Below are 25,299 nucleotides of genomic sequence, written 5' to 3'. Positions count from 1 at the left end.
GGAACTTTATCATTTGATTTTATTCCAACCATGACCTGCATAAACATTAGATTCATCTTTACAGTCTCTGAATATCTAATTCCAAAGATAAAATAGATCCCCAGTAGGGCACCAACTCCCATTGAGATGTCATCTGCCTTTACAACATGAACTCCATTCATGTAAAGAGAAATGTCACATTCAGCACTGAAGGGGTTCCCACTCACCAGCAGCACGGGTGCAGGAGCCTTAACTGCCTGTAAAGCACACAACAAATAAAGTATCTGAAATGAATATATGACATTTACACTGTGGTGTTCAAGCGCTCTGTTTCATTTAACTAACTGCAGTGGCATCTTAATGCTGTTTCTACTGCACATTAATCTTGTGTAGGTCAGATTACCTCAGATTAGTTCTAAACAATAACATTATTTTCCAGTTAAAGGTTCAGCAGATAACTTTTATAAATAAACTTTTTGCCATATTTGCTGAAACTATTACTATGCCCATTATGCCATTTGCAAGAATCCACAGCGATGAACAACAATGAAAAGAGCCAGGAGGAGGATCTCGAGCAGTGTCAGTCCACAGCTGGAGTACACATTTAATCAGTCATCATCCCTCTAGGTCCGTTCCTCCTCACCCTTCAGTAACCCTTGTGGTACAACATTGGTAGCACTGCTGCTGACTGAACCACCTCCAATTGTGGACTCATGAGGGGGCCTCAACGGTGTTGTTTTTTTTTAAATCATTTTTTATCATTATCGTTTCAATGTTTTTGAGAAAACTAAAAATGTGGAACTTGATATAAAATATCTGCTTCTTTTGCCTCTCTGTCTTTCCTCTGCTTTAGTAGAAATAGGGCAGTGCCCTATTTCTCTTGTGCAGCTCTAAACAAGATCAGATGATATACCTTTTGACCTCACCTATGACCTGTGTCCTGTGACCACTCTTAAATTTACAGAGTTTCAATGATCATGCATTTGATGGGACTGAGCATTTGTGTGCCTCACAAACTTCTTTCTTGAAAAAAGGCGGAAAGAGCTTAAATTAATATTAAATATGATTATTTTTATTTTACTTTACCTGTGCATTGTGGATACAGGTATGGGGATGACCCATAAAAATCCTACCATTCTACAACAAGTTCTACAACCTCTGCTCCTATCATTAATCCTATGATAAGTGTGATGCTATTTTTCCTTGTGTATGCAGTACATAGAGGACTAACAGAGGTGTACTTACTACAGTTATTTTCTGGTTCTTAATACAGTGTTCATATTGTATTTTTGAAAGCGGTATTCACATAATATTTAATTATAAAGTCAGTTGGTGAAAAAGAGATGTGGAAATGACTGTATGACAATGTTAAGAAGACTGCTTTACTGCACTGTGACGTAAACAGGAAGTGTTTGAATAAAGATGGAGAATGGGTTTACCTAACATTGATTACACAGGTAGGGCCAAATCACAGAAGAAGTATTTTAAGTGTAGCCAGCTTGGTAATGACACAGCATTAGTTAGATTATAGGACCAGTACTGCAAAAGCAAAATCAATAGATCAACATTTTCATGTGTAAAGTAAAATTACCATTATCATGAATTACTGGACCATATTGTATACTCTTGAGTCTGTCATTGTGGTCTATATGTAGGTTTCTAGTTGTCTTAGTATAACGAAACTTTATTAAGCTTATGTAGATCATGCTGTCATCTTTCGGTTTTGTAATACATGTATAGTACATTAGATCTAAGGAACTTACAACCTCAGCAAACCTCATGAACATCATGAAACTTTTGCTACAGTATTGGACACCTGTTTTAGTCATGCTGAGATGTCTTGGTATTCCATCCAGTTGTAAAGGAATACCTTTGCACATATTGTACTGACATCTGTGGTCCCAGAGATGGCCCCCAGACCTCTGACTTCTCATGCCAGTGGGTAGTGGGTACATGGAAAACACTCTGTGCTTGCCATGGCCTCTCAGACATCACACATCCAAGAACTGCAGTGTCTCTGAAACAAAAGCTGGTGGAGACAAAGGAGGAATATGAAGGAAGGTTTTGGCACAAACCGCAAGTTGAAAAGTTGAAAAAGAAAACTTACAATGACAGGGCAGACAGAAGAAAAATATATCCAGAGCACCTGGGTTCTCATCAGATTGCTTTACTAAATGCAATAGATTGTACTACTGATTTTTTTTTTTTTTTTTTTAGTTAAAAAAACTACCGGACCGCATCAGGAATCAGAGTGGACAGGAAGAGGAAAACAGAGAGAATACGGGGAAAAAGAAAAAATTGTTAAAAACAGTTAAAAAGACATTGTAGAAGACATGAATGTTGTTTTTTTTTTTTAGGGAAGCAGTATGGGTGGTCTGGATGGCTTGTGTTGTTGGGGCAGATTTACTCTGCGAAGGAAGAGTATGGGATACTTTTCCTGTTGCATAATTTAACTTTATTAAGACAACAGACAGGAAGAGGAAAGCAGAGAGAATATGGGGAAAAAGAGAAGGGGGGTGGAGAGACACAGAAAAACAACAACAACAATAACAGCAAAACAACCACAGTAACATTAACAATAACTTACCATATCCACATTTATAGACGCTCTATAGTCATTAATCATTGTCTATCTGTGTGTGTGTGTGTGTGTGTGTGTGTGTGAGGGGAGGGGTAGGTGTGTGTGTATGTATGTATGTGCGTTCATGTGTGTATGCATGTGTAAGTGTGCACTGATTTGTCATTGGATGTGGTGGGTAGTTGATGTGTTGATGTGATTGTGCTATTGATTAACTACTTGTGTTTCCCAGCTGTTCACACAGCTTTGTTTCTCTCTTTCATTGCTGCGTGTCCAGGTCGAACCTTGCTGGAGAAGCTGTTTCTGCAGCAGCAGCAGCAGGAGCAACCAGAGGAGGCTGAGAGACTATGCTCCAGGATCTTGGCTATGGGCCTCCTTCTGCCATTCACTGACTGCTTCAGAGAGCAGCTGGGTGGCAGCACCGCCAACATCACCCCCACACCATCAGCCAAGTTTGATGTAAGCAGTTGCAGCTCAGATAAGTTTGCTGTGGGTTGTTTGTTTCATCCATGTTCATACATTTTAAAATCAAAGTCCAGATTTAGTTTTTTCTACCTAAGACTTTACCATACTCAGCTTAATTTATTTTGAACAATCTGAAAGTCAGTATCATTTCTCATGCTATTCATTAATTGACTCTAATTATAATCCCCAGCACGACCAGTTGTATACATGGGCAGCAGTTAACCAGCCACCACACTCCCAGGATCCTCTTGAGGGGAAGCTACCTGGGCAGATCAGCAGGACAAGACAAGACAGTAGACCTGGACTCAAATTTACAGAGGCTGGTAATAACAACTCTACACATGTCCTGTACGTACTGGATATGGCATGAAGGTTATCAGCAAACTCAGAATACACCAGGACTAACTTTGTAGCTTTTAATCTTTATTCTTGCCCTCAGTGATTATTTATAGAGGCTGGTATTTATGACTTTTATATTAAATAAAACATTTTATTCATTGTTTTTGTTACTGATGATGATGATGTAATAATAATAAAAACTTTATTTATATAGCACTTTTCAAAACCAGGATATAAAGTGCTTTACAATAAGAATACAATAAAAACAAAATAGATGAACAAGCAATATAAAAATAAAAATAATTAGAATTAATTCAAGAAATATAAATAAGCTGAGTTTTAAGAAGAAGCTATTGAGTTTGTGAGCCTGAGATCAACAGAGCAGGGAGTTCAAGAATTGGGGGGCCTGGACAGCGAAGGCCCGGTTACCTTTAGTGACAAGTTGGGATTGTGGAACAGATAGGAGAGCCTTGTTGGATGATCTCAGGCTGCGCTCATGTTGTATCTATGTATGTTGATGTTGAAACTACTTATGCTTGTTAAAGGGGACAAGAGCCACTGTATCTGTTTAACTATTTTTTTTTGTAATGAGCATGAACATAAGTGACTGAAAATCATTTCTCATAGACATTCACAACACTAGAGTGTATACAACTGTATACTGTATCTGAAGCAAATTGTCTTCAGTGTCCCATAATAACTAGTGTCCTGATGGTGGACACCGTCATTGTCTTCCGTTCTGGGACAGTAAAGTGATGTGCTGTCTTAGGTCTTAAAAGATTCAGTCCAACCTACCTGCTTTAACAAGAGGAAGAAAAGCTCTATGACAGTCTGCCTGATCTCCATGCAGTTTTATGCAGGTACTCTGATCTTTGCACTTGTTTTTCTCCCCTTTTTCCTCTCCTATTTTCTCCTGAATGGGATTTTTCCGTCTTCATTCTTCTGCATTTGTAGAGGAAAATCAAGGTCAGTGATAATTTCTGCAACTGTTGGCCATATTTTTGTGCTGACTCAAAGCCTGAGAATGTGCAAATGCTAGCAGACTGCCATTGTTGTTGGGCTTCAGGTGAAGATTAGTCTGCCTATTTAGTAACATCAGGGCCCATATTCACAAAGCATCTTAAGGCTAAAAGTAGTTCCTAACTTGCCGATTGCGGAGAATCTCCCAAAAAATAATGGGCGTGTCAGTCCTAACTTTAGGACCCCTACTTTTTTTGACTAAGAGTGATTCACAAATCCAATTAGCACTAAAAGTAGTACCTAAGTTTGGGGGAAGTTAGAAGTAGTCAAGAGGACTCCTAACTCACTAGGACTGAACCACAAAGAATCGTATACTGTTTCAGTGTAGTGTTCCGGCTAAATCATGGTCAAACTCTGAAACTGATGATTCATGTTCCTTTATTTCGCGAACCGTGATCCATTAACGAACATTATGAACACACCGTAAGAGCTAGTGCCTCTTATTAGCCAGGTGCTGCGTTTCATGTAATGTAAGCACACTTTTAACATTGACACACTCTTCTCACAGCCAGTGAAATCCGAAGCACCGGATGTTTACGAGGTTTCGGCGGGACGCCTTCAAAATAAAAGCGCTGGATATAACGTCTGCTTAATATATAAAAAATAATGACCTGGCCTTAACATGAACTAAATAAATAAACATGAAGACAACAAATGTAGTTACGTGTTAAGCATATTAAAGGTCATTTACAAGCAGGAATATGATGCCTTTCTCCATTAAGATCCATGAATCACATGTAGAACCTCACCACTTTGAAGAATTGTAATAGCATCTTATACAATGTGTTGATGGTGTGATTTTTTTTCCTGTTTACAAATAATAATAATCCTTATCTTACAATGGTGCAATAATTTTTACATGTGTACCATAAGGCACTGATCACACTGGGTAGACCAGCAATTACCATGAAATTGCTTTATTTCTCTGTATTTGGCAAATGTATAAAGGGAATCATATGAATTTCCCCAAAATGTGGGGCCTACAGAGCACATTTATTGTTTTTAAATTGCATAGTTCTATTTGCAACCAGGCTGCTCTTCATGTTGCAAATATAGATACTGTTTATCAAACACAGAACACCACACTGTATTTCACTTGATCATTATTTGGTGAGGGGAGCAGCTCATTGGATGGCAATTCCATCTCTTTGACAACAACAGACAATTAGCTGTATCCTGACAGTGTGGAAAGGTTGGGCAACAACTTGTAGGAATGTAAAACCATTTAGCCTGGATAATCACTTTGATGATATTTTTAAATGGCCGTTTACTCCAGGCATATCCCACAACGGCCACACTCAAATTAAAAACTAATCAAGATTTTCATTCTGGAAAAGTATGATATGGTGTGATGTGCAACCAAATGCAATTCTCAACTAAACCTTAATACTCATTGTACACCACAGAGCAACACATCAGTGCTAATATTACAATATAAATTATGGTGTTTTACTGTTATGATGTCACAGATGTGTCACGGTTTTATTTGACACCATGCAGCTGCTTTGCTCTCGCAGATATTCACATCCAGCAGAGCTGATAATTATAATAATTAAAATTTATTTTGGTACAAAAGTGATGATGGTTAGTTAGTAACTAGCTTGGTTAGTGGTGAAATATCAAGATATGTTTTATAATCACTTCATGCTTTCACATGTTCATAATCACCTAAAGCCAAAAGCCTAGAGCCTTGTAAAAAGTGTTTCTGTTGTACTGTATTCTCCTAATACTGATGTGTGTGTTTGTCCAGAACTCCAAGCAGCCATCTTGGGTTTGGGCCACCAACAGATGGAGAGCCAGGATTGTCTGGTCAGTCACTTTAATTTTCTCTGGTTTACCTAAAGCTTAAAACGAGTGATTTTTAAAAAGACTATATGTGGATAACAAACTGGTACAGAGTACATTATAGTTCATTCTAAACAGTTTTTTGCAAAATGATTTTGCACATAATTGTTGTGCATGATCCTAAATAAAAGTGTTTCTCTTTTTCTCTGAGTTCTTTGCAGTACTTTCATTTTCAGATAAATGATGGATGTGAATTGACAAACCATGAACATACTTTAATGTAGAACTTAAGACTTGATATAACTTAAAATGACTTCAGAGCTCATTTTGCTTGAGTGATTAATTGAGCTCCATGTCTTTGATTTAAAAATACATGAGAGAATGTTTAGCAGAGTCTGTGCTGTCCACTTTCAACAAAAGACAATCTCCACTGATGTTGAGAAGCTTTATTTAAAATAACTGTGTGGTAAATGTGGTTAAAGGAGTGCCACAACAAGCTAAGAAATCCTACTCACAGTTTATGGGACAGCAATGTTTTTTTATTTGACAGATGTCTGTCTTGGTGATTTAAGACTATTATTGCTGAACATAGAGATAAACAAATGTCTATACAATTCTACAGTTTAGCAGCGATTTGATCACCAGTATTTCTTGGTATCTTTGTACCGAAACACACAATCACTCGAGTAAAGAAATTTGTCTTTGTAGAAAAGACAGAACTGAGACAGAACTCAGCAAAAAGAGTACCCTGGCACTCTGGTACTCTAATCCATTCAGCAAAACTGAGAGCTAATGGTATTTGTAATTTAGGAATTGAAGCAGTAGTAACACAGAGAGCTGAAGTTGTGATGTCATGTCCAGGTTTTGTGTTGCTCATGGACTATACTACTCTTCTGTCAAGCCGTGACATTTATGGGGCTTATGGGAATTGGTGTTTTAAAGAACACTAAAAAATAAATATTGAATAAACAGCATCAAAAAGCCACCATCCTTAGCTAAACATATGAAGTGAGCCACATGTCCACTTTAGACACAGACTGTGTTCAAATGCAGGATTTTTAGTGATTAGTGTAGTTACACATATCAGATGGATTTGAATTAGATTTTCTTACCTATGGAACAGACTCTGGATGTTTTGATTTCACTTCGCTCTCTATAGGGGGACAGAAGAGGTAACATTTATGACACACAGATCAGCTGGATACCTGTCACATAAAAAATACACTGCAGTCAACAACAAATGAAGTGAACTCTGAAAGCTAGTTGTGGTAATCAACTGGAGCCAGGTGTTACAGTCACACATAGCATGTCCTTTTTGATGCAGCATGTATCTAATGCTCCTTTTTATTCATGGCAAACAATTCTAGCTGTCAGGGCAAAAGGGTCAGAGCCTTGGCGCTAAATGTTTATGCTGTACATTTGCCTCAGTTACAAAAGAATCTATTCTGTGTGAGTTTTCTTCATAGGATATATACACAGCTTATATACTGTATGTATGTATCCTCAGTGGCTTTGTTTGGTCCCAGGAGGTCAGTATTTCACATAGGAAACATAGATCTTGATAAACATTTTTTTTACTTTTCACCACTTGTGGTTCTCTCTCATTTGCAGGAGGAATGTGTCCTTCCTTCAGCAAAACTGAAGGAAAAACACATTAACGTCATCCAGCAACTGGAACAAACTATAGAGGACCTCAGGACTAAGATAGCTGAGCTTGAGCGACAGCCCCCTCTGCTGGACAGGGACAGTATGAAATCCTCCACCATCACCACAGATAAGGAGTGTGGGGGAGAAGAGGGCTTACTGAGGGCTGTGTGTGACGCTCACCTGCAGACGGAGGCAGCTCCTTACCAAGACTGCCTGGAGGCCAAGTCAGTGCAGACATCGCCCATGGATGACAGCTTTAAGTTCAAAGTGCCTTGTAGTGAGCCGGGTGGAGTGAACAGCTTCCTACAGCCCCCACCCAGGGAAGATGGCTTCCAGTGTTCATGTCAGCAGCAGCCTCCTCCCCTTCCAGGAGAAGCAGTATCTCCTCATTCAGGCCAGACTGTGGTAGCTCATCCACCACCACCACCTCCTCCACCCTTATCAGTATGCTCAATGCCAACTCCTCCACCACCTCCTCCTCCTCCTCCTCCTCCACTTCCTGGTGGCCTTGTCCCACCCCCACCACCTCCTCTCCCTGGTGGCATTGCTCCACCCCCACCACCTCCTCCTCCCCTTCCTGGTGGCCTTCTCCCACCCCCACCACCTCCTCTCCCTGGTGGCATTGCTCCACCCCCACCTCCACCCCTTCCTGGTGGCCTTGTCCCACCCCCACCGCCTCCTCTCCCAGGTGGCATTGCTCCACCTCCCCCTCCTCCTCCATTACCAGGACTTGGAGGCCCACCTCCTCCACCACCACCTCCAGGATGTGGACCTCCTCCTCTTCCTCCACCAGGAGCCATCTGTGTTCCTCCAGCTGTTCCAGGGGCCCTGGGCTCCCTGCCTCCTCCTCTGCCGTTGGGGCTGTATGCTCTGGGTCTGATTCAGGAGAAAGCAAGGAAGGCTGTGGTAGAGCCGCCCAGACCCATGAAGCCACTCTACTGGACCAGGATTCAGCTGCACACCAAAAAGTAAAGACGTAAAGTAACAGCTGTAGTCATGATTGCCTTAAAATGATGCTGCAGTATTTTTTTATTTACTTGCATCTTGAGTCCAAATATGATGTGCTCTGGAAAACGGAATAAGTAGTGCAAAGAAAGAAGTGGCCTTTGAAAGACAGAATCTGATGTGATTTAAGTTTGGTGTTAAAGGTTTTGATGGTGACCAGTCATACACATTATAATATAAAAAAATACTACAAGGTTCTAAATGCTGTTTTGTGTTTCTCAGGGAGGCTTCATCCTCATTGGTGTGGGAGACACTTGAGGAGCCTGATGTGGACTTTCAGGAATTTGTAGAGTTGTTCTCAAAAACAGCTGTAAAGGAGAAGAAACAGCCGCTCTCTGACACCATCACAAAGTCCAAGACCAAACAGGTCTGTGTCCTTAAATATGTTTACATATATGTACAAGTAGTATTGTCACTTTATGGAGTAAAGGCCTTTTAATATTATTCCTTCTTAAGAGTCAAAAGTCTGATCTGGTATGAATCCAGGTAGAATGAAGGTAGAATAAAAATTCTAAAGGCTTAACCTTAAGATTGACATTTGTCAGAGTGTGTGTGTCAGGACTCATATATTGAGACCCAGAATACAGTCTCAACTTTTTATTTGAGGGCACAGTTACAGATATATATCAGTCAGGTTCTCTGAAAAGCCTGTTGATGTGTATAGTTAAATAACTAAAGCACAAAAATACAAACACCCAAAAATATTAAAAGAAAAAGATCTTCAGTAAGTCACATTAAATGCTATAATTGTGTCCAAAGTATTAGCTTTGTTCAATCAAGTACATGTATGGACAGAAAGGCACTGCATTTCTTCAATTTTAGAAAGGAAATACACTGCAGTCAGAAAAGGAAATAAAGTTCATATGTAACTCCATTAATTAGCATTGCAGTTAGTTGGTGTATTAACAATAATCACCTATACCAGGGAACAAACTGAATGCAAACATGGAGTGTGGAAGGAATATATTCAGGATCAGCAGTAGTTATTACATCTGACAGAATAAGGGGGTAACAGACAATGTCATTGTGGTAAAGGAAGGTTGCAGATATAAATACTATTTACAGGCCAAATACCAGCTTGTTAACAAGCAAAGGGGAAACTGCACTGTCACTCTTAAACCTACAGTATTCTATTATATATAAACTACACAGCTCAACATACTTCAGTAGCAAGCAGTAAAGACCGATAGACTGAAGACTGAAGATCCTGGATGCACAAACACAAAGTCTAAATAGGGTTTATGATGAAGTCCATTCTCAAGGGAATGGGTCAAGTCTATGTGTCCCATATTATGGTGCAGTGCACTGCTGATGAGTCTTTGTTCAGGCTTTTATAATGGCTCAAAGTCTCTCCTTTGTCTTAATCAATAAATTCTAGTCTGTAAATAAAAAGTTTGAATAAACTGAATTTAGATGTCTCCACTACACAAGTAAATGCAAACAGTCAATTTTTTGTATTTAAAAATGATTTTTAAAATGAGACATTGTTAAGTTAGTTGAGTTAAACAACTCTAACCAGTACATTTGAATACTGACCTGGTGGTCTCTTCCATGTGGGATTATGGTGTGAGTAAATAAAGTACAACCCCAGCCTTCTAAGTGTGTCATCCAGTCACACATTAGGTTTGCATCTTACATACTAAAACTGTCCAAGATTAATGTGTAAAACCATATATGACAAAATATATGATTATGTGATTGAAAAATGGTATATAAGCCTCTGGCCTGATTGCCATTTAATTTACTGTTTCTAACACTTTGGTGACCCCCTGAACTTTCCTTTACCAGACACTTAAGTATGTTTGTTCCATCCAGACTTTAGGTCCTACTTTTAGTCTTGTTACCATGCCGCCATTGTTTATATTACTCATGTTTTACTTACTCAGCTTTTATCAGATTGATATTCATTTTCACAGTATTATCTATGGCAGCATATTTGTGGAAATGCTGCAAAAAAACCAAACAAGACAAAAAAAACAAAAAACAAATGCAAACCTCTTTCAATTCAACTCAATTCAATTCAATTCAATTCAGTTCAGTTCAATTCAATTCAATTCAATTCAATTCAATTCAATTCAATTCAATTCAATTCAATTCAATTCAATTCAATTCAATTCAATTCAAATGTGTAGAGCCAAATAACAACATATATTATCTCAAGGCACTTTACAGGGTAACATCATCTGCTGCAATGACAAAACTACATGTAAGCTTTTGAATATGATCTTGTATCTGTGTGTTTTCAGGTTGTGAAGCTCCTGAACAACAAGCGATCTCAGGCAGTGGGAATACTCATGTCCTCTCTACATCTTGATATGAAAGATATCCAGCATGGTGAGTTCATCAATGTGTTAGCTGTGGTTTGTGTGATCGTTTGATAGCCATGTACAGTAAGACAGGGCTGGTTTTTATTTCTCGTGAAATGTTCCCCCTCAGTCTTTTTCTGCAGCTTTTCTAGCTTTACTTAATTTTCTTATATCACATTAGACATAATTTTTCACTTCTATGATTAGTTGCCAGCAGTTGTGACCAATTACCTCTCTCTCTCTCTCTCTCTCTCTCTCTCTCTCTCACTCTCTCTCTCTATCTATCTCTCCCTCTCTCTCTTACTCTTTCTCTCTCTCTCTCAGCCATCCTGAACTTGGACAACACAGTAGTGGACCTGGAGACTCTGCAGGCCCTGTATGAGAATGTGAGCAACACACACTCTCCACAGTCTTACAGACAGCTTGTATTGTCTGTCTGGTAGTATATGGGTAAATGGTTATAGGTGTTTGGAATTATGCTTAGAATAGTTAATCAATGGGTAATTTGAATTGAAAAGTGAGTCATAGTTGAACTATTTTAAAACTATTTTGCATCAGTACAAGAATCAGTTGCCAGACTGTAGTGTAAATAATAATCACCTACATCTCAACTAACTAACAACTAACTCTGTCCAAGCTCAGACTATTTATATATTTATTTTTTTAATTTTTTTGGGGGGGCTTTTTGTGCCTTTATGATAGATCAGTGGAGACTGACAGGAAAGGGGGTAGGGAGAGGGGAGCGACATGCAGGAAAGAGTCAGACCGATCAGGAATCGAACCGGTGACTGCCTGCTAAGAGCGTCTTGCGCTCACACATGGTACGCGCCCTAACCACTCAACTACTGGGCCACCCACAAGCTCAGACTATCAAAAGTCAACATATACAGTAGTTTTATCAGCTACTGTAATTAATATACTGTGTTCTAAAGTACTGTCAATCATAGAATCTGATCAAATATATAGAAGGATGAAGGTTTGGTGTCAGTGCGTGTGTCCTGTTAGCACTTGCTGAGGGTGACGCAGATGAGTGTATCAATACAAATCAGGTTTTGTCTTAGTAAGAGAACAGTACAGAGAAACTGTGCCGAGAGAAAAACTGAGGGGGACATGACCACTCCATCCCCAGCAGAAAATATATATTTTAGAAATTATACATAAAGTAAATAAAAGATTAAATGAGAAACTGATCCAAACATTTCCTTCTTGTAACAGACGTCTGGGTGTTATAGACCACCTTTCACAGCTGGGCTTCTGGTTTCTTTCAGTTGGTGTCATACTGATTATACTTCCTTTTAGTTTAACCAACAATATATTCACTATAGTATATTACAGTTGTAAAGCATACATTTGAATTGTGTGAATGAGGACAGAGATGGAATCACTCTCGTGTGTCTCTCCCAGAGGGCACAGCAGGAAGAGCTGGACAAGATTGAAAAGCACATGAAGTCTACTAAAGACAAAGAGAGCACTAAACCCCTGGACAAACCTGAGCAGTGAGTTCTTCCTCTGACCTTTCAACACCAATGAGCAGACATACTTGTGAATGCTATTCTCTGTACACAGAAGAGAATTAGAGAGTCAGTACAGGGGTGATGGGAGATAAATGCTGCAGCCTGTGTTTGTCATGTGTTGCAGGTTTCTCTACCAGCTCTCTGTGATCCCAAACTTCTCTGGCAGAGTTTTCTGCATCCTCTTCCAGTCCAGCTTTTCTGAGTGCATGTCATCTATAATGAGGAAACTGGACACACTGCAGAGAGTATGCAAGGTGATTCAAACACTGTCTGTTACTGACCACTTAAAGCCATCACTGTCCAATCAGAATATGGCTGATTTAAAAAGCGCATTGATTTTTCTTCAGCATAAACTCAACACAGCAGATAAATGATATGATAACCTGTTGGTACTCACTGTGTCAGATCCCAGCACTGCCTCTGTGTGTATGATGGGAAAATGTTTTAGGGTTTTTGTCACATTTGTTGTCTTCTCTCCAATTTTGTGTTAACATTACCTCTGTCTCCATCCTCATTGCCTTTGTTCTTTCACATTCTCTGAAGGCATTACGGGACAGTGAGACAGTAAAGCAGGTTCTAGGTCTGGTTCTGGCCTTTGGTAACTTCATGAATGGTGGTAATCGAACCAGAGGCCAAGCTGATGGCTTCACTCTCGACATCCTGCCCAAACTCAAAGATGTCAAGAGCAGTGTGAGTAAATAGGGGAAGATACTGAAACATGTTGCTCTTCCATCCTGGACCTGGCTCCTTACAGCCTTGTGAGGTTTTATGTGCTGCTTATGCTATTTATACTATATACTATTATACTATAAGTTGATATAGTTTATAGTTTATATCTATAGTTTATAACTATGTAATATGTATCTTCTTGTTTTTTTGTAATGTTACTTGTTATTACATCCAGCACATAAGCAAATCTATGCAGAGTTTGGGCATGAACACAAAGTCTGTCTCCAATGTGTGCTAATATGGCTTGAAGGTGTAAATGGACACAACTGATTCTTTTTATCCCGTCCAGCTCTGTCAGCTCAGTTTCAGACATGTAACATGTAACCTTTGTTAATTCTGCAGACTCTCTGGTAGCAACATTTGACTCTCTCTCCGACAGCCAGTGGGCACTGACAAAAGGATGTGGCTTATCTGTCTATGTGCTCTGGCTCTCGTATCTTCCATCTATTCCTTTGTAAACAGTCTTCATCAGCAGTTGGCTGTGTACCCATCACACTGAGGGAAAGATTCAGGAAAAATCCATGTTACAATTTCATATGAATGAGTTGTCATGGATTATCTGAGCTGAACTGTGCTCACAACATATTTTTTACTCTTTACAACACAGTTTATTATTACAGTTTTTTTTTATCATTACCTCTATTTCTAGAGCAGTTTCCAAAAGCCAGATTGTAAAGTGCCTTGTGCAAGACAACAAATTAAAACCCAACAACAATAATAAGCAAATGGAAAAAGTTGCAGGTAAATAAATGACAATTAAATTAATATGAGGAGAGGGACTTGTTCTTTAGGAAAAAGAAAACATTGAAAACCATATCCAGGATACATTAACTGCTACTAGCAGACTCTGATTGAACTGTTGGTGTGGATTTACATCATAGATAATGTAGGCACCAGGTACTGACAAGGAAGAAAAATGTATGGAATAAAAAAGGACAATGTCTCAGTTTCTGCTATATTGATTTTGATGCCAGGGGTCAGATGATGTTTTATGAATGCAATGATATATTTTTGGGATACTTTTTTAACTTGGGGATCTGTGCTAAATAAAGGCTGGAAAGTTACAGAGAACCACTAGAAATACCTGTAAAGAACATTGTGATCTTGAAACCAACTTCTCCACTAATGTAAACTTTATTAGTAAATGTTTTTTTTTTCTTTTCTCTTGAAATGCAGGACAGCACGAAAAGTCTTTTGTCCTACATTGTTGCATACTACCTCAGACACTTTGATGAGGTAAGCTGTTTTGCTGTCATACTTTCTCTCCTCCTTCCTTCCTTTTTTCCACTTTCTTTTACCCTTTTCTTTGCTGTGTTTGCTTCTCAGTGGATTCTTATATCAGGCTTCCTTTCATATTCAGAGCATATCTACATTGAAAAAGCAAAACCCAATAAACACAGTTTGCCTGATGTATCCATCATCTGTCTGTTGGACATACTGAACGTAACAGACATCGCTCTGGCAACACACCACTGTAATGAATGTAGCATATTTATTAGAGTGGCAGCCCCCAAACTGAGGAAATGATGCGTGTGGTGATCCTAAAACAGTATCAGGTATTTATGATTGTCCTAATTATTCATGCCATGATATTTAATATCTGTGTGTCTCTGTCACTAGGATGCTGGCAGGGAGACATGCTTATATCCTCTCCCTGAGCCTCATGATTTGTTCCAGGCTTCACAGATGAAGTTTGAAGACTTTCAGAAAGACATGGCTCGACTCAGGAAGGACCTCAGAGGTAAAACACACAAACACACACACAGACACACACACAGACACACACACACACACACACACACACACACACACACACAGACACACACACACACACACACACACACACACACACACACACACTCACAGACAGTCCTTCCTCAGTCCTGGGTGTGTAACTTGCCACTTTTACTCAATGAATACATCAGTACTGGCAAGCTAAAGTAAAATACATCTTCCTCATGATGAATTATCAAAAAGCTCTGGATCATCTCTGTTCAGGACAAAAGCGCTCAACACAGTGACAAGCTTCTGAGATAGGAGACAAACATTAAAGACAAAAATGAAATGTTGGGTCTCAGAAGTGAAGTGTAACTAAACATTAAATATTGCATGTTTTATAAATGTGACAGCTCATATTTTTCCTTACTGTTTCCCTTTTTGTTCTCACCAAAATCATACACATCATGAGGGTATCCAACCATGTTAATAACTATACTTGAGTTATATTGTATTTGATTTGCATTTATTTTGTGTATATTTTATGCTGCTACAGTTGTAAATCTTGACCTGACTATATTGTTTTCTTCATAATTTTGTCAGCTTGTACATCAGAAGTGGAAAAAGTGTGTAGAGTTTCAGATGAGGATAACTTGCAGCCTTTCAAAGATAAGATGGAGGACTTCCTCACACAAGGTAACTGACAAAAACCATGACATATATTAGACAGGTGCAGTGAGTCAACCTCTGCTGATTTGTCCCAGTGGCCAGTTTCAGTCCTGCAACAAAAAAAGTCTGTTCCTCATAGACTCCCATTCTACAGGAGTCTGTAAAACTGTTGACAGGATACCCAGATGTACCCTCTGTACAGTGAGCCTTTAAACTGTCAAGGTTTAATGTTTGTAAAACTTTCCCAAGGTCTGGAAAAGCTACTGTATGTTTGACATCATATTATATCTATCTTTGGCACAATAAGGCACTGGTTAGTTAGTATGTACAATGGGCCACACATCACAGAAGTGGACCAGGAAGGAAGAAATGTCTTTTTGCTGTATAACTTTGAATGGGCGGCAGCTGCAGACAACAAACCCAACGACTTGTTTGTTTGACCTTTTGTGTTTATTTTTTCTTTCTTAGCTAAAAGTGAACTGGAGACCCTGGAAGCTCAACTCAGCAGCACTCACAAACTGTAAGAACAACCTCCTTTACTTGCTGTATTTCAACTGTGTAAATGCCACTGCCAGAGCAGTGTTTCTATACCAGTAAGTACTGAGGAGTGCCTTACATATTACTATGACCAGTGTACTACATAAATCCACTGGAGTGTGTTCTTTTTTGTCTTGCATTTCCAACATTACATCAGAGATGATGACTAAGTCAATAGGGCTGTTGCTCAGGGGCCTCTGACCTTAGGACAGGGCATCTGGTGACCAGAAGGCAAACATGCAACATCTACAATAAAATGAGTCTTGGTGACTCATTTGCATCTAAGTGGATAAAGAAAATAGTAATATATCAAGAAAAAGCTTAATATCTTTTAAAAGAGGCCTAGAATTGTATCTATGTACTTTGCCCAGGACATTATTTGCAGTGCCAACCAGTACTGTTGTTGTGGAATCTTACGCCATTGCCACAGAAGATATTCTGATTGGATAATGAGTGTGCATTACTTCCCCTTAACATGACAGCTCTGACATGTTCATATCAGAGCTCTAAATGAAACTCCACTGCACTGCCTGACTGTATCGGCTTCCCTAACTGATGGGGTGGTAAAGTAACATTTATTTAAAAGCTGACAAAGATAGTGACAACACAAATTTAAATACTGTATTGCCCCAAAATATGAAAAAGTATGTTTATAACTTACCTTGCAAGTATCCATGGAATGGGATAATTTTCACTAAACTGTGCAATTATGAAAACTAAAGCACAAGTTGTCATAGATCATTCAGTCAGACATTTGCCCTGAAGCCACTGGAATGCTATCTTGGCTGTTCACTTCAGGTCATTATCTTGCCTTGAGGTGAATATTTGCCCCAATCTCAGCTCAGCTGAACTCTGGAGCAGGTTTTCTTCAAAGATCTCTGTATTTGGCTGCATTCATCCCTCTCTCCTCTCTGTCCATACCACTCTACCTGTCCCCGCTACTCATAAGCCCTAAGTTCAGTTTTTGTCTAATCAGACCAGAAAATCTTTTTCCTCATGCTCCCAGAATCCTTTAAGTGCAGTTTGACAAACTCCAGCAGGCTGTCTTAGGCCCTGTTCAGACCTGTCATGCGTCTTCAGTGATCAAAAGTAATAAGTTCTAAGTATGCCTGTTCGCACCTTGCTTTAAAATGTGTCTCCAAATGCATCTCTAATGAACACTTGTGATTGGATCTCACTTCCCCACTTCATATGCAAATAAAAAGCTATGTGGTGTCATTTTTAGCCAATCAGATGGAGTGTGTGTGAGTGAGTGAGTGAGAGAGTGCAAACGAGGGAGCGAGTGGTACAAGAGGTTGAGTGAATCAATGCATTGCACGGCTCTACAGTGAAATAAGGTTTTAGCCATTACAAATAGTACAATATTTTCGGTGTATTGTGAAACTGTAAAGGGACAACTACTACTAGCATGAGGCCACATGTGGCTCAGACCACCTTGGAATGTGGTCTGGAATGGATTAATGAGATGAATGTGGACTGATTGGATCTCAAATCCTTCCTGAATGCGCCATGGATGCATTCACACCTGTACTTAGAACTGTCCACTTGTGTGAGGATCACTCAGGACAGATGTTAATTCCAGGTCTGAACAGGGATTTTATGCCTTTCACTCACAGTGACCTCTGTCTAGCCACTCTACCATAACCTGATTGATGGAGTGCTGCTGTTGTCCTTCCAGCAGGTTCTCCATCTCTGACTGTTGGGTGCTTAGTCACCTACCCGACTAAGGCCCTTCTTGCTTACTCAGTTTGTCCAGATGGCGACCTCTAGGAAGAGTCCTGTTGATTCAAAACTTCTTCCATTTCACAATTATTGAGGCCACTATACTCCTGGGAACCCTCAAAGCTTGTCCTGAGCTATGCCTCACCACAGTTGTATGTAGGAAAAGGGAATGATGATTAAGTTCACTTTGTGTCCTGTCAGGTTCCTGGAGCTCACAGTGTTTTTCTCAGTGAAGGCAAAGGCAGGAGAGAAGGAGGTTTCACCTAACACACTCTTCTGCATCTGGCATGAGTTCTCCTCTGACTTCAAGGACCAGTGGAAGAAGGAGAACAAGACCATTCTCAAAGAGAGGTACATTACCACATCCTGCTACAACCTGCTGTTCTGTCTTATTTAAATAAACTAAAGTGCCTTGAATGCAAAAACAAGATCAATCAAATGGATTATCACCATAACATTAATGTTATACTTAATGAAAGTGGCAACTTTAGTGTGTATTTGTAACATTGTATATTGTGCAGGTTAAAAGCAGCAGAGGAGTGTTTCCGTCAGGCCAAAGAGAAGGCTTCCTACAGCGTCAAACCTAAACACGCCTCTGGCATCGTAAGTTCATCTTTCCTCATCATTTGTGTGGTTTCAGTAACCTGAAAGTCAGAAGATCAGTCTGTTAATCTGGGGACTGAAGAGGAAAAGATCTTATAATTATCATAACTCATCATGGCTTCCTAACAAAGAGTACAATTGACAAAGACGCTTATATTCACCAAGCATTTTATTAGGAACCTGTACACCTGCTTATTCATACAGTTGTGCAATTAGCCAATCATGTGGCAGCAGAGTGGTGTATTAAATCCTGCACATACAGGTCAGGAGCATCAGTTAATGTTCACATCAAACTGAATGAGGCAAAAACAACAACAGTCTTCAGAGTTTTTACTCAGACTGGAGCCAAAAGCTAAACACATCCAGTGAGTAGCTGTTCTGTGTGTAGAAACACCTTGTTTATGGGAGAGGTAAAAGGAGGATGGCACAACTGATTGAAGCTGACAGAAAGACTATTTTAACTCAGATAACCACTCTTACAACTGCGGTGAGCAGAACATTTCAGAATGAACAACACGCCCAACATTGAGATGGATGAGCTACAACAGCAGAAGACCACATAAGTTTCCACTCCTGTCAGCCAAGAACAGAAACCTGAGGTTGCAGTGGGCACAGGCTCACTAATACTGGACAGTTGAAGACTGGAAATTAATCTGGATTTCTGTTGACACAGCAGAGGGCAAGGTCAGAATTTGGCATCAACAGCCTGAATTAATGGAGACAGTGGGATGTATTGTTACTGACCATGTTCATCCCTTTATGGCCACAGTTTACTATCTTCTATGGCTACTTCCAGCAGGATAATGCTTCATGCCACAAAATAAAAGTAATCTCAAACTGGTTTCATGAAAATGACAGTGAGTTAAGTGAACTTGAGTGGCCTTCCCAGTCATCAGACCTGAATCCACTAGAACACCTTTGTGATGTGGTAGAATAGGAGATCGGCAGTGTGAACGTGCAGCTGACAAATCCATACGAATGATGTGATTGTAGTCTCAAAGTGAATGTGGCCTGTCAAGGGCTTATCCACTTTGCAGGCCTTTCTTAAAAATACCAAGGATTGCACTGCCCCGTCAGTAGCCAAGGCAAACCCTACACAAGCCCTTAGAGCCTTTAAAATGATACCAGTGACAAAATGACAGACTGAGACAAGGACTTGCCCCAAGATTACAATATTTGTTCATAAAAACAAATGAAAACAACAAAATAACAAAACCTACAGGAATTTGCAATTTTATTTCATCCAAACTGTTAAAACCTTATGATTTAAAAATACTACATTCAGGATAAAAGTGGAGGAGCACTAAGGGATGGTGGGCTATAGCAGCAAACAGCAGGGAGACCAAATTAGGTGGGGGCAGAGCACTCACCCCACTCTAGTGCCCTGAACACACACACACACACCACAAAGCAAAACAAAACCTACCACCAAACACATGGTCATAAGGGGATGTGAAGCACAGGTGAGGGACTCCGCCATCAAAATCCTCCAATGTCAGCATGGCCATGGTTACCACCAGTCCTGCAGTGCTCTTAAAAACGTGTGCTAGATCCAAATATCTGTGCCAGAAGCAATTACAGAGCTCCACACTATGAAAATTCCTGGGGGAAAACAATAATCACCACAGTGCTACAGAAACTACTAAAATAACTAAATTGACAGTACAATTTAGAAGCACCTCAACTATATCAACAAAGAAAACGAACCAAATAAAACATAAGAAAAACAGCAGTGGCAATCAATCAGTGTCTACAGAGAGACCAAATAAAACATAAAAAAAACAGCAGTGGCAATCAATCAGTGTCTACAGAGAGGCATCAGCCCACCAAAGCTCAATTTGTATGGTATATATACACCTAACCAACAAACAAATTAAGGTCACGTAAGTGGGAGGGGCTGATGCCTGTCTGGCTCTACAGTGGCACAGAAGGGACATTTCTATGCTGGCTACATAAAGTTCTCAACATCTTGTGGAATCCATGAGATGAAGAACTGAAGTTGTTTGAGAGCAAAGAGAGGAACTACCCAGTGTCATAAAGTGGTCAGTGAGTGTATCTGGTCATAATCTGAAAACAAAGGGAGCCAATCAGATTTCACTAGTCACTTCTCCTGTCTAATCTAGCCAACCATATCTCATTAGATACATTCAACTATCTCTCAATAGAGGCATATTATGGTTAAATTCTTTTTTCTCCAACACAAAGTATGAGCTGAAAATCTAACATGTTATATTGCTTCAGTATCAATGCATGGCTAATATCCACACATCATCTTTGCTGTTTGTGAATGTGCTTAAATTTAAATCCAGCAGTGATGGAACATACCTAAGAACATTTACTCAGGTACTATACTTAAGTACCGTTTCCAGGTACCTTACTTGAGGGAGCTACACTTCACAGGGACTTAGTATTGTACTTTTTACTTAAACATTTCACTTTACAGATATTTTAGATTCAAAATAGATTAATAGGAAAAAAATGCATTGTCATAGACTAAACTCTGCAGGATAGAGTCAAAAATAGAGCACCTAAACTAGCTACATACCCATTTCTGCAGTATTAATTATTGTTATGCCCGACTCATTTAAGAGCATAACAAAGAAGGGAGGTCCACACAGTAGTCTAACCACTTAAAAAAATATATATTATAACTTAATGCAATCTAAAAAAAACTCAAAAATATGAAGTCAGTAGTCAGTAGTGTTGGTGTTGGATACTTTTACTTTTTATACTCTGAGTACATCCTGCTGATTGTACTTCCATACTACTAACATTTAGAATGCAGGACTTTTACTTGTAATGGAGTATTTTTACTCGTGGTATATTGATACCTTTACTAGAGGACCTGAATATAGGTCTCCAGTGTAAGGAGCTAATACCACTTGGATAATGTTAGGGTGATAATGGTTAAGTAATGGAAATGCCAGTGCTAACTACTATTATGAGACAGAAAGTGACATTGTGCTGCCAGTAATGAAAGCTGTGAACTTGCATTATTAATCCAACAGTTAGAATATGAATTTAATTCTGCCTATCTGCTGCTTATCCTGACCAAACAAGCTGTTAGTTCATTCACTTTTTTCTGTTCCAGATGTTGAACATCTGTAATGCACTTTATCCCTTTTTAATGTATCCTTTCCACAGAAAGCCAAGCTTGGTATGAAGATTTGACTCTGTAAGCGAGTGAGTAAAAAACAAAACAGTATGAAGAAGACAGAAGAGAAAAAAGGAAGGGACAGCACAAATGTGGATCATTTACTATATTGGGAAGCTGAGCCTGCTCTGGACATCTTCTTACATTTTTTCCTGCTCTGTCAGCATGTTGTCTAACATTGCTTCCTCTGCAGGTGATAACTAATTTCAATACAGTCATGGAAGGATGCTGCTGCAGGGGTCACCAGGCAAATAGAATCCTGGACATTTGGGATCATTACAACTCAGACATATTACATTACCTTACACAAGGCTGGAATAACATCACACTGTCTGTGTAGTCGATAAACCCACATTTATAAAATCAGAAAAAAGCTCACTAATTAAGATTTTACACCAAAATGATAAAGTCAAACAATAAGACCACAATGTCTGAAGAGAAATAAAATGTTAAGCACTTACTCCTCCAATAATCGCCAAAGGCTCAGTGATGGAGACTGTATAAAATCAGATTGATTAGCACAAGCAACGAGATGACTCAGTATTACAATATTCATATTGACTGTCACTGTCTGACAGGCCACATGGTGTTATTTGAATTCAGCTCAAAGCCACAGCTGTCTGAATCACTCTTCCTCTGAGTATTGCTGAGACATTCTTGGTCTCAGCTGGGGGCAGAAACACACCACAGGCTGTTATCAGTCATAAATATAACAGAATAATACTGACATGGTATCAATGTAATGTTTCATGTAATGTTTTGAATGAATGAATGCACCTGCATTCATCTTTCACATCTCGTCCAGTACATGAACGTGTGCAAGTTTGAATTTTTGGATTTGCATTTGCTATCAACAGTGAAAACAGAGTTCAACACAACACAAACCTTGAACAGAATCAGTTGTGGTGATTACTATTAAATCCTAAGGATTAACAAAGCATTCAGATCCACCAGATGTAAACAGCTGTTTGCTGTAAATTTCTGTGAACATACTGTAGCTTGGGAGACTACAAAGCATGACCATTGTTCATCTGAAATATTCATTTGAGTGTGTCATTCAATCACTTGTCTAGTTGGGACAACATACACTTGCCTTACTTTTCTACAAAACATATTTTCACCATCTTCATCACAGAAATCTACAATGATCGATCTTTGGTGTAAAAGGTGCAAGAATGATTCTACAGTGGTAGCCATAGGAGAAGAGAGATTCTGCTGTTTGTGTTTGTGTTACCTTCTCTGACTTTTGGCATGGATAGCACCATGTGACCATTTATGAAGCAGTTTGTTTTGGCTCAAAACTCCTAAACCTCATATGTGCATAAATGTATATATATACACAAAAAAATAAAAAATAAAAAAAGGCAGAAAATGTGTGTGTATATATATATATATATATATATACACACATTTTCTGCCTATTTTTATTTATTTATTTATTTATTTTATAACAAAGTCATAGTCCAGAGACAGGAAATGTGGGGATTGACATGTGATTAAATCACATGATTAAAATTCTATTATTTTGCATTTCAGAGTAGTTTTTTAGGCTACATTAACAATGTAAAGCAATTCTTACCAGTGTATCTTGATTGGGAATCAAACCACTGTTCTATTTAGGTCTATGGGAATATCCAAAGATTTTATAAAATATAATAAGCTCCTGCCCCTCTGTAATTGGGTGCATCATTTTCAAACACTTTGTCGTGATCTCCAAACCCGTCTGACTCATTGAGAAAAATTTGGACATTTTTGGATTTACTACCTTGAAGAAAAACAAGTTTATTTCAGGTGTGCACCTATCTGTCTGAAGACAACACATAACAGTCAGTCTGTCTGAACTAGAAGCTAACGTTAGCATGTCTGATGTGTAATTATAAAGATGTCTGATAATTTACTTATCCGTACAGGAGCTCTGGGTAAGTTATATTTTTATTTTCCTACTCATCCAATCCTCACCAGCGACGATTCAGGATTTGGATTTAAACACTTTAGATCTCCCAGCACGCCCCTTTATGCAGACCAGAACCGTCCCCCTTTTGCTCCATTAGACATGACTTGCCATGAAGTCTTGCTCCACCATGTAAAAATCATTGTAGTGTCCACGGCAGCTTGACAACAAGTACGGGTGCGTCAAAGGCTCAAAATAGTAGCAGCCAAAGATTCTAGACATAGCGTTATAGAATCTTTGGTAACAGCACTAGTGATGGTGTAAACCAAAGAATCTTTGGTGGCCAGCGATTAACCTGATTAAAAAAACAAAACAAAAACGCGTTATTCTCGGTCGTTAATGTGATCGCGATTAAGCCCTATTTTTTACTTGTTTGTTTTTTCCTGGCACTAGACCTGAATTGTAGAGTGTGGATCGTAGAGTCGGGCCAGCTTCAGCAGTCACTGATATAACAGAGAACTGCATTGACTGGCACTGATAAGCAGCACTTAAACACTGATATATCTGATTATACTGTACAAATATTAAAAGTAATTGCAGCAGCTATGATGAAAAGTAACAGAAATGTGTGTTATCCCAAATAGCCATGAACACATCCTACTAAACAACACGGTAAATCTTCTGTGTGATCATCTTGATGTCTCAGCATACACCTAATGGAAATTACCACAACGCTGTGTGTGATTCTACATCCTGACTGTCCAGTCAAACTTTGCCTCTGATTAGAAAATCAAACCTTGCATTTTTACAGCAGTGTTGATGGGCAGGAGAAATTTACTCACATGTGTAATTTCAATGTATTTCAGTGACATGCCATATCACACCAGAAAACCATAGGAAGTGTGTGTGTGTGTGTGTGTGTGTGTGTGTGTGCGCGCGTGTGTGGTTAATCACATCTTTGTGGTTGATAGCTGTGTGATGAAAGATGTGTATTGTACATTGAATTACAGCTATGGAATTTTGTTGCAACATTAAAGACTTTATTAATGTCAAGTAATAAATTGTTAAAAATGATTGTGAGACTCACTTTGGGTTCCTGTCAGTGAGATCCTCCTCTGTTGGCTGGCATGATACTCACAACAGGAACCCAGTTACAATTGAACTATTTCATGTGCAATAAATGTTTCTGTATACATGTATATGAACTGGATGCATGGGGTCTGGGTGCAGTGTAATTTATGTAAAATAAAGAGAATGACCTCTGCGTTATTTTGGTTTTGCACAATATTTGAGTGGTGAGACTAGGCTAGTGATGGGACTTAAAGCTCACTGTCCAGGCTGGGGAATTAATGAGGAACATAGAAGTGAATAACAGTTCACTTTCTTGTAGCCAACAGCAGAACACTGTGGTGGTTCTCATAGTACAGTGAATTCAAGTCATGAAGTCATGATCCAGACTATCCTCTGACACTCAATGCAATCTCTCATTGAGGGTTTCTTTCAGTGATCTTTGTGAAGAAGTGAAATGGGTTCCTGGGATTTATGAAGGTATTGCAAGTGGGCCAACAAATCATTTGCAACAGTACAATTGTGGTGAAAAGATGTAATTATATTAAAAAAAACAAAGTCATTTTTTTTTA

The 25,299-nt window shown here is 39.1% G+C and overlaps 1 protein-coding gene across 1 annotated transcript in view; it reads left to right on the top strand.

The window, feature by feature from the left end:
* The window catches only part of fmn2b (formin 2b), a 31,375-nt gene extending 6,452 nt beyond the window's left edge, over positions 1-24,923 (top strand). The window contains exons 3-19 of the mRNA XM_071462836.1: positions 2,835-3,004; positions 3,213-3,345; positions 6,132-6,190; positions 7,778-8,781; positions 9,041-9,185; positions 11,065-11,152; positions 11,449-11,510; positions 12,529-12,620; positions 12,763-12,892; positions 13,182-13,328; positions 14,544-14,603; positions 14,988-15,108; positions 15,687-15,779; positions 16,221-16,272; positions 18,213-18,362; positions 18,533-18,614; positions 21,759-24,923. Of these exons, the coding sequence (XP_071318937.1) occupies positions 2,835-3,004; positions 3,213-3,345; positions 6,132-6,190; positions 7,778-8,781; positions 9,041-9,185; positions 11,065-11,152; positions 11,449-11,510; positions 12,529-12,620; positions 12,763-12,892; positions 13,182-13,328; positions 14,544-14,603; positions 14,988-15,108; positions 15,687-15,779; positions 16,221-16,272; positions 18,213-18,362; positions 18,533-18,614; positions 21,759-21,785 (2,615 nt within the window). The 3' untranslated portion in view covers positions 21,786-24,923. The remainder of the gene's footprint in view (positions 1-2,834; positions 3,005-3,212; positions 3,346-6,131; positions 6,191-7,777; positions 8,782-9,040; positions 9,186-11,064; positions 11,153-11,448; positions 11,511-12,528; positions 12,621-12,762; positions 12,893-13,181; positions 13,329-14,543; positions 14,604-14,987; positions 15,109-15,686; positions 15,780-16,220; positions 16,273-18,212; positions 18,363-18,532; positions 18,615-21,758) is intronic.
* The last annotated feature ends 376 nt before the right edge of the window (positions 24,924-25,299 follow it).

This window comes from Trachinotus anak, unplaced genomic scaffold (genome assembly GCF_046630095.1).
Source record: "Trachinotus anak isolate AG129_WGS33_773 ecotype Australia unplaced genomic scaffold, CSIRO_AGI_Tana_v1 ptg000025l, whole genome shotgun sequence".
Classification (NCBI taxonomy): Eukaryota; Metazoa; Chordata; class Actinopteri; order Carangiformes; family Carangidae; genus Trachinotus; species Trachinotus anak.
Note: the sequence above shows the minus strand (reverse complement) of the source record. Positions and strands in the feature narration are given on the sequence as shown.